The sequence below is a fragment of the Marmota flaviventris genome, chromosome 5, assembly GCF_047511675.1.
Source record: "Marmota flaviventris isolate mMarFla1 chromosome 5, mMarFla1.hap1, whole genome shotgun sequence".
Lineage (NCBI taxonomy): Eukaryota > Metazoa > Chordata > Mammalia > Rodentia > Sciuridae > Marmota > Marmota flaviventris.
Genome location: NC_092502.1, coordinates 23,330,731 through 23,344,022, shown reverse-complemented (window position 1 = coordinate 23,344,022; position 13,292 = coordinate 23,330,731). Strand labels below are relative to the sequence as shown.

Here is a 13,292-nt window from a genome sequence, read left to right as displayed (position 1 = left end):
TCTCATTTTATAAGTCAGAAACCAGAGAATGACAGGGGTTCTGTTCTCACCTTCTGGTTTTAAATTAAATCATGGATAGGAAAGTACTTTGAAAACTACAGAACTCTTTACAAGTGTAATATATATATATATATATAAAAATATATAAATATATATATATATATAATATATATAATCATATATATGTATATATATGTATGTATTCCTTATATATACCATATATATACTATATATATTATATATATAATTATTTTTATTATGTTTTTATCAAACTGCACATATTTCTACTGAAAAGTGACCCCCCACCCCCAAATCCAGCCTGACCTTATTCTATTTTCTCATGTTTATGTATCTGAAGAAACTCAACTAGGGAGGCCTTGAATTTAAAAGCATGTGATACAACTGGAAGTATCTTTCAGAACCTGTGGTTGGAAAGTCATTTTTAAAATTTTTAATTATGTTGGTTTCCTGACTATAAAATGATAGCACTAAAGTGGAAAAAATGCTGATATTACACACACAAAAATGCTTCATTATAGAAAATAGAGACTGAACATTAATCTTTTTTTTTCCAGTAGAGGAAATTTTGCAATGAGGACAGCAGCAAGCAAAGCTTTTAAAGTAAAATAGCCTCTTGTTATTTATTATATTTTATATTTTAGCAGTGAAATCAATTGCTTTTAACAACTAACAAGTAATTGTTACTTTTAACATTTATTTGGAAACTTTAAAATATCACAAACACTAAATTATGTGAGACTTCAACCTATAAAACCAAGATATAAAAGTTCTGTATTAGTCTAAACACTAATTTCCTTTTTAACAGGCATGAAGGATATGTACCAAGCAGTTATCTGGTGGAAAAATCTCCTAATAACCTGGAAACCTATGAGTAAGATATTTTATTTGTTTTTGAAAAATATGGTACTAAGGAATTCTCCCTAGGTTAAGAGTAAAATATTGATTGATGGTTTCTTTTCTTGGCCTACTGTCTTCTTTCCATTCTCTGACCTGCTGGATGATAAAGGTCCACCCTAAATAAGAAAGGATGGTAGTCCACATGCTGCCCTCTCCTTTTATCAAAAGGGTGATTCTCAGGTGCCTGAGAAGATTGTGGTAAAAATAAAAGTTTCTATTGAGAATCCCAAGAATATTGATCTTACTTGAAAAGAAAAAAAATACTTTCAACACTAGATCAGATATGGACATAAAATATGGTTTAATGCAATGCTTCCAATACTAGGTTAACAGATAGATATTAAATATCTGTTCAGATTGTGTAAAGTTTTTGCTAAACCATCATTTAGAAGAAAGTCCGTGTGGATGTAATTCTAATGAAACTGCTGAATGTTTAACAAAATTTGATCATAATATGCAAAGTACTCACCATGTACATAAATGCCCTAGCTCAGGGCCTGAAAGGTCCAGAAGCCAAGACATCGCAGTAGCAACATATACACCTACCACTAGGTCTTGATTCTTAAATAATACTCCCCACTGAAAAGAACCAGAACTTCTTGAAGAAATGGCTTCAGGATTCCAGGATTGGGGCAGGGAAAGAACAGGAATATTTTTTTTGATCCAGAAAATAGAAAAGTACACAATTGAACATGTCAAATGGACAGGTAAGTCACTTTAAAAGTCTCCCTTTGACCTAAACTGGAACAATTTAAGTATCAGAATAAATAATGACAGTAATGGACTATAATTCATTGAATCAAATAAGAATGTATACTATATAGTTAGATTGATAGGTAAGTAAGTAAGTAAATAAATAAGAGAAGACTCTTTTTCATAGTCCAGGGCTAATTAAAGAACATAGAAGGAATGATAAAGTTTAAATAACAAGGTATCAACTTATTCAGGCAAAAATTAAAGAATGTCAGAACTAAATTGATGAGGTACAATATATTTACATAGTCTCAAAGTATCTCCTTATAAATAGCTTTTAACTACAAAATGAAGAAAACTGGTAGGCTTCATTTTATCTAAGTAATCAAAATTTATATCAATATGGGATAAAAAGACATCATGTATCTCCCTGTGTAATATACTGAGAATAATATCCAGTACAGCATCACTTCTGTGATATTCCTCACCCAGAAAATGCACAGCTTGAGTTCCTCATGAGAAAATATTAGATAAATTAAGGAATATTTCCGGTGTTCTTTGGAAATTGTTGAATGAAGAGACATAGTAACTAAATGCCCCCATCCTACATTGGATGGTCAACCGTAAAATATTTCTGTTGACAAATGAAATTTTGGTAGGTTCTGCAATTAGGCAGATGTTAAGTTGCAATATTTTTGTAATTTATACTTTGGCCATATAAGTGCATGTTATGTTTTAGAAAATAGACACTGAAGTACTTAGGAGTAAATATCCACTCTCAAATGGTTCAGGAAAAAAAGAAATTACTATCGATATGTATATACAGACAGAATGGAAAGGCAAATGTAAGAAATTTCAGCCACTTGTTTATCTGGGTGCAGTGTATATAGTAGTTCTTTTATAGTGTCTTTCAACTTTTCTGTAAGTTTATAATTACTTAAAACTTTTTTAAAAAATTAAGTACTCACTAAATATAAGGTGCCAGAACTGAAGAATATGAGCTAATGAAGACTCTTGTTGGGCTGGGGTTGTGGCTTAGTGGCAGAGTGCTTGCCTCACACATGTGAGGCACTGGGTTTGATCCTCAGCACCTCATAAAAATAAATAAACAAAATAAAGATATTGTGTCCATGTATAATTAAAAATTATTTTTTAAAAAGGACTCCTGTTAACTCAGTGTGGTCCTTGTTAGCTCAAATGGGGTCATGTTATTTGTTGCTGAAATTCTAATAGATTCTGTAGTGAAGAGTCATTATTTTCTTAAGAATCTCTCAACCTGAGATTTAGTTTGATCAAGTATATGCAAGATTCATTAGTTACAAGAATACTCAAGTTGAAATGAAACATATATGAGATATGTTTAAATAGAAAAAAATTATTTTTATAATCAATGTCTTTGGAGAAAAATAATAGGCATTTATTTAAAATGACCACTAAGCTGAATGGTTTCATTTGTGTGTTTAATCAGAATCTCTTTGTGTAGATTGAGAAAAGAAATTAAAAATTTTAACAGAATATAAATTAGTAAGGAATGGTGGAAATTGGCCAATAAAAAAGTGTATTCTTTCACCTAAAGAATTTTTAATAGTTTTTCAAAATAAAATGCCACACCATACAAACAAAACAGACCACTGGCCCTACTTATGCTATAAACTATCAGCTTGCATTTTTTAGGTTATAAAATCTCATATAGAAAATAAAAAGACTTATAACTAACCATCCAGATATTTAACATTCATCTAGATATATAAAAGATATTCAGTGTGATGATATTTTATCCTTGAACTTAATGTTGTCAGGTAAGCTCTGCATAAGACAAACATGTACCACGTGGTACCATAATCATAAATTGGCATATTGATTGTGGAGACATGACCTTGAACAAATACCCATTATCTGTCATACCCATTATCCTTAGGGGATATGTTTCGTGACCCCCAGTGGATGCCTAAAACCATTGGTTGTACTGAACTCTAGATATATTTTCCCACATAATCAGGCCTATGATAAAGTTTACTTTATAAATTAGATACAGTAAGAAGTTACTAATAGTAACTGATAGAATAGTAACTGACTAGAATGATTATAACAAAGTACTATAATAAAATTGGTATAATAACTACTCTTTTTTTAGCTGTCAATGGGCCTTTATTGCATTTATTTATTTAAATGTGGTGATGAGAATTGAATCCAGTTCCTCACACATGCTAAGCAAGTGCCCTATAACCCCAGCCCCAATAACTACTCTTGCACTTTGCGGCTATCATCAAGTAAAATAAAGGTTACTTGAACATAAAACACTTAAGATACTGTAGCAGTTTATCTGATACCAAGACAGCTAGTCATTTAGTAGTGGGTAGTGTATACAGTGTGGATACTCTGGGCAAAGAGAAAATTCACCTCCTGGATGAGATTGAATAGTAAGTATGAAATTTCATTATGCTACACAGAAAAAGCACACAATTTAAAACTTGAGTTATTTCTGGAATTTTCCATTTAATATATTTGGACTACAGTTGACCAAGGGTAAGTGAAATCACAGAAGGGGAAAGTACAAATGAGGCACTACTGTACTTCACCTGTTGGAGCGCAGATCTCTTCTCTGCAAAATGAAGGGTCAGACAAGATGAAGGAGGCAAATTGTGACACACTTGCTTGATGTTCCCTCCCTCTGAACTGAATTCAAGTAGATCTCACTCTTTGATAATGACCCTATTCACCCCTGTGCCTAGGCTGACTTCAAACCTTACAATGCACAGCTCTAGGCAGCCATTTCTAATTGCTTGGTGTATACACATGAAATAAGCATAAAAGCCCATGGAGGTATAAAGTCCATTCCACCATGTTTACAAGACTCAAATCAATCTAACAATTCTCTTATCCATTATTATTCTTGTAGCCAAGCAAGTTTATTCCTTCCACACCTAGAATTTCTGTTTTCTGGATTAATTGTCAAATGAAGATCATTTTACTCCTACCAAATAAGTGGCAGGGAAGGTCAGGACATGACTCAAAATTATAATAACATTCAAAAATTTATTCCCTAAAAATTATACATATTTTTCTTCACCACTTTTTATTTGTTTTCTTAATCAGATACCAAAATTATAAAAATAATTCAATTGTTTTACAAAAGATCTGGAAAACCTGTCTTAAAGAGGAAAATGTGGCAGTTGTTTTAGAAGGATATTTGCTAACTTCTCAAATTGGTGTTAGCTTTTTATAGCTACCCTAACACCCTCCTACTCCTACCACCCACTGACTTATGAAATGGAGAGGAAGACGAATATTTTCTAAAACTTCATTATGGAAAATTTATGACATTTACCAAAGTAGAGAGAATAATATAATGAATGCTCTGAAATCCAGTTTCAACAATGATCAATATTTTTTACCAATTCTGTTTTATTTTTTCTTCACCAAGTAAACATTTACTACTTGGAAATGGATCATGACTTTGCCTCTGAGTTTGAAAACACTAGTAGAAAACAAAAAATGTACATGTGATTTTCTAGCATTATTTTTTTAATTTTAATTTTTTATTTGCTCTAATTAGTTATACATGACAGTAAAATGCAGTTGTATACTTTGATATATCATACATAGGGTATAATTTCTTATTTTTCTGATTGTACCTGTTGTAGAGTCAATCAGTCATACAGTCATCTAGCATTATCTTTTATAAATAAATAATGAAACCATTTTAAATGTTATTGACACAGCACCTTTGCTTCATTCAGGTGGTATAACAAGAGCATCAGCCGAGACAAAGCTGAAAAACTTCTTTTGGACACAGTAAGTCTCCTTCATCTGTCTCTTGACTTAAAATAAAATAAATTGCACTGTTTTTCCAGCCATGCAGTGGTTGACACCAAGGCAGTGGATTGACATGTCAGATTAGCAATGGCTTTCATATCTGGTGACAAATGTTCTGAGGATTTGCAGAACTAGCAACTATAGGAAAGAGGGATGAGAAGAGATGAAACATAGTATGGAGGAACAAGTACTGAATTTGGGCCCATGTTCTGTCACCAATTCAGTGTGTGACCCTGGAGACATCCCTCTTCCTTCTGAGCCTTAACGAGTACAAGGAAACAGTGCACTAAATCAGTTACCCCGTACTCCTGCTACCCCTCTGCTCCTGGTCTTGTGGACACTGTTGACCACAGCACCTGGCTTTGGGGTTCAAGGGGAAACAAGACAAGTTCTGAAGAAAGACTCAGAGGATGGTCTAAGGTAAACAAGTAAACGCTGCAGGAATTGGGAAGAATTTTGTGGAGAAAGAAGAATTTAGTTGAGTCCTTATCAAATTTGGTTACTCTTTGGTTCTATGTCAATTCAGCACTTAATCAGTTTCTGTGGTTCCCTATGGAAAACGTGCTAGAATTGCTGTAAATGTTTAAAACAAACAAACAACAACAAAAAAAAAGATTCCCCAGGTCTCATTTCCATTCCAGATCTGCAGAATCAGAATCTTCAAAGTTAGGTCCCAGGAATCTATATTTTATTTCAAGCCAAATTCACAATGCTTTTGTAGCTGCTCAGCATCTGGACCCACCCGCCAACCTGTGTTATTGAAAAACATATTAAAACCTGGCTAATCAGAACTAATTAAGAGATGGCACAATTAATTAAAAACCCGAGGTAAACAAGGGCAGTTTTAAACAAAGGCAGTTTTATTATTTTCAACCACACATTGGTTAATGAAGTCTACACAGCACTTCAAACAGCTCAGAACAATGACTAGATAAAGATGATTTCTGTTTTATAGCAGTCCTTTTGAGGCACTTAATCCATTTTTCTTGCTCAAGTACTTAAAAAAATTCCTCCTTACTAGTATTTTGAACTCCTTTGCCAAATTCTCTTCTCCTCCTTTGATAAGTCTGAGGGTAAATTGTAGTGAGTCCTGTCAGATTTAGTCCAGATTCTGGACAACTAGAATTGAATGAAAATTTCTTGCCATATTTTGCATTTCTCCTCTGCTGTTTGAAACAATAGCCATATTGTTTTATAGATGTACTTAGAGTCTTCTTATCTAACAAGTTAGGGCTCTCAAGATATGAATTGTTTCATTTCAGTTTTTATTAGCTAAAGCTTCTAGTGTATAGCCCCATACAGTTTTCTACACTGAAGTATAAACCCTTTATCATGTTCCTTCTGCATTGTGGTACCCAAAACTTTATCTTGCACAAAGTAGCTTCTAAATAAATTTTGTTGGATGCATAAATGAATATATCAAATGCTTAATAAACTTGAGAACCTGGCTGATCATGAGCATCACTGGGAAAATTTTTTAAAAACCCAAACTCCTGGACTCCAGGACTCTAGGCCTAACTAGTCAGAACCTCTAGAGGTGATACCCAGGTGATTCTGGGACTTAACCATATTTGAGAACCACTAAAAAGAATCTCCTCAGTGTCCTGTCATTTCTTCAAATGTTGCCTCCTCCAAGAAGCCTCTTAGGCCTCTCTTTCCCTATTCATTGGATGTGGTTTCTCTCACCTTCTAACCTCATGACACACTGTTCTTACTTCTCCAGAGGCTCTGTTCTCACTCTGCCTTAGAGCTCAGCAGTTTCTCTTCTGTTTCAACAAATCTAGGTAGGTAGAGGGTGTGTCGTTCCTTGCAAGCAGGTGCCCCGTAACTCACTTAGTACACCTTGCAGAGAGATCTCACACATTGGATGTCCCCAAATTCAGACAGGAGCTCTATCTAAGGCCTCAGTTCATCATATTTGCATGAGTCTAAGATGTCAAAGATAGAGTATTGACTTAATAACAGAAGTGTTTCAACAGAAGAAATTAAAACTAGCTACATATCAGAGACACTCTTAAAGTTAATGCAATGTGACAAGGCCATGAATCATCAGTCTGTCTTTTGACAATTTCTTACCATTGTGCTGACCTTATTTGCTATAAGATCCCCTTAAAATTGCACAGAAAAAAAGAAAAATACTCCTAACACAGTCAGCATGTCTCAGATAACGACAGACAATAGAATTCAAGCTTCCAACAGAGGATGCACCATAGCAAGTAATAATAATGGCCAATAAGAACCCTCATAGGCCTGATTCTGGGATCCTATTGCAGGAATATGATTATATTCTATATACTTAATTCTTCTGGCAGCTTTGCAAAAACCATTTTATAGAGGAGGAAATTGACTCTCACACACTTAATCAGGAAAGATCTGGAATTCACAATTTTATAGACTGTTAGAATTCCTCTTAAAGAGTATGTGTCACAGCTGGGTGCAGTGGTAAATGCCTGTAATTTCAGTGGCTTAGGAGGCTGAGACAGGAGGACTGTGAGTTCAAAGCCAGCTTCAGCAATGGCAAGGCACTAAACAATGCAGTGAGACCCTGTCTCTAATAAAATACAAAATAGGACTGGGGATGTGGCTCAGTGGTCAAGTGCCCCTGAGTTCAATCCCTGGTACCCACCACCCCCCCCCCCAAAAAAAAAAAGTATCTGGCCTGTTTTCTTTGTATAAAATGCAGATAAACCGAGTTTAGTGACATGTTCTGGACTAAAGCAGGGATGCTTTTTCTCTCTCTCTCTGTCTTTCACCCCCCCCCCCACATACACACACATACACACTGAGTTAATAAGAGAATATATGAGCTACTTTCTATTCTCCCATCACACCAGGGTCACATAAATATTTCATCTCCATGGAATATTTTTCTATTTTGACCTTTTAATTTTCTTCAATAAAGTAGTAGAAAGTAAACTGAGACCTTCTGTATTCTTCAGGGGAGTGAGAACCCCCCCTCTGGCAGCATTGCATAAGCCAATGCCCCCTTGCAAAGCTGAGATAGAAGTGATCCAGTGTTCTTGGTGGCTGTAACTACCTCTGAGCTCCCTGCAAAAAGTACCTGGTAAAGCCCATGCTGGGGACCTCTCATTTCTTGCATCTCTTGGCTGCCTCAGCCCCAATCCAGAGTCCTTGTCACTGTCACTGAATGCCACCCACAGCTAATGTGGAAGAAAAAATATGTTTAAAAGAAGGTGAACCTTCCATGCTCAGCAGAGTGACTGCAAACATTACCTCTCCTTTTTCCAGGGCCTATGGAACATTTCCTCTTAACAGCTGAGCTCTAATGCAATTACAAATTTTTCTCAAAAAAAAAAAAAAAAAAAACCACTGGCTTTTTTGGAGAATAATGACATCAATAAGAACTCTTCTTAATTAGATGGGAGAGATGTTCACATAACCTCTGTTCACAGATACTTGAGAAATGTCTGATCTTTTTAGTCTATGTGTCTTCCCCTTTAGAAAAAGTTACAATTCAGATGCAGTCTGCTTCTGCTCAGAGTGTGATTTTTTTTCTGTCTTGAGTTTAACCTATTGCATTATAATAAGTCAAGAGCAAAAGCTATTTGCAAAAGAGAAAAAATTGAACACAAGCTGTAGCTACCTGCAAGACATGGATAATACCCCAAAACAAGGTGGAACAAAAAAATTTAGACAAATTCTCTATTCACGGCAGTCAATGCCTATCAACTGATGAATGGATAAACAAATGTGGTATATCCATACAACAGGATATTATTTAGTCAGAAGAAGAAGTGACCTACCATTGTCTGCTACTACTTAGATAAACCCTAAAAACAACATGCTAAGTGAAAGAAGCCCACACAAGACCGCATATTATATGATTCCGTTTATACAAAATGTCTTGAATAGACAAATCTATAGTCAGAATTTAGACTTTGTGAAAGACATGCAGATGGGACCAAGATTTCTTTGGAATGATAAAAGCGGTCTAACCTTAGATTATAGTGATGGTTGCACAACTCTGGAAATTTACTAAAAACCATTTATACACTTAAGATGGCATGTATTTGTGGCATGAATGTTGTGGCATGTAATTTATGCCTCAGAAGATATTTTTGAAACAAATGAACTAAACTGGAGATTTTGATGTCCCACTACTTCAGAAACTGAACAAAACTATTGACCTAAAAGGGATAAAAATCTTTGAAAAATAAATTTTTAAAAGTATGATTTTAAAACATAAGTTAAAAGAGTCTTTAACAATTCATTGGATAAACAATTTACATTCTACATTCCTATGTGAGAGAAAAATATAAGAATTTGGTTAGGACTCCTCTTATCATGCCCCAGGGCTGGCACAGAGCACATCATAGAGAATAGTTCCACAAAGGAGTCTGATGATGTAAGCAGGATGGCATTAGTGTTTTCCAAAGGTTTATAACTCATTCTTTTGAATTTAAAAAAAAACTGACATGCAGAATAATACACAAACCTTAGTCCTTAATTTTCATTGTATTGTAATTAATTTAGTCAACAAATACTTTTCCATCTGCCCTGTGATTTCTTCCTCATTTAAACTCTCACAATTTGTTTTAACAGGTTCATGTATTTTCATTTAAAAGATTTGCATCTACTTGATTTTAAGTTTGTTAGATGTGTACCTTATTGTCTATAGCAGTCTTTCCCATCACTTAATAAATCCTTATTAAAATACATGAACATTAAAAAAAATAATTAAAATAAACTCAATGTGTGAGAAAGACGAAATACTAGATTACCTTAGGAAAAAGAAAGGTAGTAACTTTCTTATTTCCCTCAATTCTTCCCCTGCTTTCAGGCAGCAGTGAGGGCAGCCCAAGCTCACTGCCTTAGAAAAGGAAGGCTACAAATGAAAAGCAGAGAGCAAGTCTGAGCTTCCCATTCCAAAATAGTCTACTGAGAGACTTCAGCAGAGGAGCTTGGGAGTTTCAGAATTCTGACTTTGAGTACTCATACCCAGAGTTCATGTGGGAATCTAAAGGTTTGGCATGAATATACAATGATACAAGGACCAATTGTCCCCCACCCCACGTCTGTCCTCCTGCAGGGTTCTAGTCAAGTTACCAAAAGCAGAGTATACCTCTGTACAAGCATAAGGACAAACTTTGTAACTATCAGCACGGTTTTGGGAGTCAGGGACTGCTGGTGTGACTGGTATAAAGAGAGTATGGTTGTTCAGGGAAGTTAGTAAGCACCAAACTCCATGGTTCATAAAGTTACACTGCAAAATATAAGAATTTTAAAAGTTGAGGTGCCAAGGTGAGCATGCTGGAGGTCTGGGCACATAGGTGTAGGCAGGGAGCTGCTCAACTATTTGCTGTTATGTTATGTTGCTCCTCTGTGCTTTAAGTTTTTCAGCTGGTTGAAATAATGAACAAAGTTTGGGACACATGGTTTAGGGAGCTGATTTAGGTCAGTGGTTCTCAAGTGTTTGTGCATGCACCTTGGGAGTGGAGGATGGAGGGGTTTGTGTTGGTTTGTGTTGTGTCTACTTTACTCTGTGTACTACATGCTATGCTGTTTGCACCAGACCCTAGTGTAACTCTAACCTTCTCTCACAACTCTCATCATGTCTAAGTGAGTCATAATAGGCTTTGCAAATGTTACCAATGCAGAGTTTTAGCTGGGTAGGAGCATAATGTTAGGCATGAAGTACTTATAATGAAATTCAGATTTTAAAATCCCAACCAGCAATGAATATTCAGATTTTAAAATCCCAACCAGCAATGAATACACTGGCATATCCATTTGCTTGTGCTTAATTTTATTACTGCTAGCAAAATTGTCAGAGTGATGAAAGGCTTATTCTCAGGCACTCCCTTCTCCCCACCTCTTTCATGAAGCCAGGAATTTAAATTCTTTCTGCCCTTCAGCAACATCAGTACACTGGAAGTGGTCTGGGAAATATATTCCCATTAAGGAACTGATGGAGCTTCCAGGAGAGGTAGTTTTATTCCCTTATGAAGGACTGAGGAAGTGGCACCAAACATCCATTTGATGGAGGCCTTATGGAGCAGTAGAACAGGCTGATGTACCACAATTTAAATCCCAACTCTTTAGCTGGATGGTGGCACATGCCTATAATCCCAGAGGCTTGGGAGGCTGACAAAGGAGGATCACAAGTTCAAAACCAGCCTCAGAAATTTAGTGAAGCCCTAAGCAACTTAGCAAGACCCTGTCTCAAAACATTTTTTTTTAAAAAGGCCTGAGAATGTGGCTCAGTGGTTAAGCACCCGTGGGTGCTTAACCACTTAGCCTCAATCCCTGGTACCCAAAATAAATGAATGAATGAATAAATAAATAACTTTGACACTTACTAGTTGTGGGTCATGGGAAAGCCAACTCAGCTTTCTGGCACTTGATGTCCTCCTCGGGACTAGAAGATAATAATGTCTAGACTGCAGTGTTGTGGTGAGGGTTGGAAATTACCTGCAGAGTCTGGTAGGTAGTGAGCCCTCAGAAGGCAGAGCTTGTGTCTGTTTTATTCACCACTAATGTCAGTCCTAGCGTAGTCTTTGATTCATGGAGGGTCAAGAAATAGTAGCCATTGTTACTGAAAGTCTGCTCTGTTCTGAATAGTTCTTCCTCCTTCCATAATCAAGAAAATGGAGCTGCATGGCTGAGCCTGGCTTCCAGAGATCACTGACCTTCTATCCTTTAACACATTCTAGGGCAAAGAAGGAGCCTTCATGGTCCGAGATTCCAGGACTCCGGGAACATACACGCTCTCTGTTTTCACCAAGGCTATTGTGAGGTACGGTGCTGTCTCTGCTCAGCAGAATAGGAGAGACACTTCAGAATAGGGAGAGACACTTCAGGTGTGGGGTAATATAGAGCAAAGTCACAGGTAGAGGTCTACTAGAAATTGTGCAGCTTCCCCTGTTCTCTCTAGGAGAACCAAGGCCAAAGGGGCCAGGAACAGAACTGAAGAGAGTTAGAAAGGGACAGAGCTTTGGCTGGACCCCTGGTACTCCCCTGGTTAGCTCTGCCATTAGCAGAGCTCTAAAAGAAATGAAATATTTGCATTTGATGAATATATTATTTAATACACAGAGTAACAGAAAAGATAATTTCCAACCCAAAGCAAAAATATGTGAATTCCAATTCTGGATCTTCTAATAAAACTCTCCACATTTATTGAGGCCTTACCAAGTGCCAGGAACTTGACAGACCATTTCAATCCTGAGAATCCCTGAAGGCAGAAACTGCCAAGCTCACTTCACACAGAAGAAACCAAAGCTCAAAAAGCACCTATGCCAACAGGGCTGACAGGGCAAACCCTCTTCATGCTCCAGCCAAACTGACTGCAAGACACTCACTGCTTAGCTGCCCCCCACCCTCGCCAGTCTCCTTCTTTGTAAAATGATGTCTAAGAGCTTATCTAGGTCTCAAATCCTCTTCTAGTTAGAAAATTGCTAAGCACTTTGGCAATAACCAAAAATGCAATAAACATTAATAGAAAAATAATCTTCAAAGTGTCCTAGGGATATTTATTGGAAGTCAGAGGCCTGAAAGTCCATAAGATATGCTGGACAGAAATGAGAGGTCAAGTCTGTGTTGGGGTTCATTGATTCACTAGGAAGACACCCCCTGCAATACTGCTAGACAACATTTATTAAGATTTAACATAGCAGACGGATAGAAGGCAAAGTCAGACAAGGGAGAGGCACATAGAGCCAAGTCCAGAGAACACCAAACACAGCTTTCAAGATCTTCTCCCAGTGGGGTCACACAGGATATGCTTTGTTTCTCCAGCAAGGAGTTGTTGCAATGTGGTGAAGTATGGCCCACCAGAGGATCCAGGAGAGACTCAGCACCCAGGATTTTATTGGAGGCAATTTAAGTAGGCACCCTGTGCCTAG

The 13,292-nt window shown here is 36.5% G+C and overlaps 1 protein-coding gene across 1 annotated transcript in view; it reads left to right on the top strand.

Annotated features, from left to right (window-relative positions):
- Positions 1-13,292, top strand: part of Itk (IL2 inducible T cell kinase) — a 63,017-nt gene that overhangs the window by 34,310 nt on the left and 15,415 nt on the right. The window contains exons 7-9 of the mRNA XM_027938619.2: positions 827-892; positions 5,352-5,406; positions 12,102-12,184. Coding sequence (XP_027794420.1) covers positions 827-892; positions 5,352-5,406; positions 12,102-12,184 — 204 coding nt within the window. The remainder of the gene's footprint in view (positions 1-826; positions 893-5,351; positions 5,407-12,101; positions 12,185-13,292) is intronic.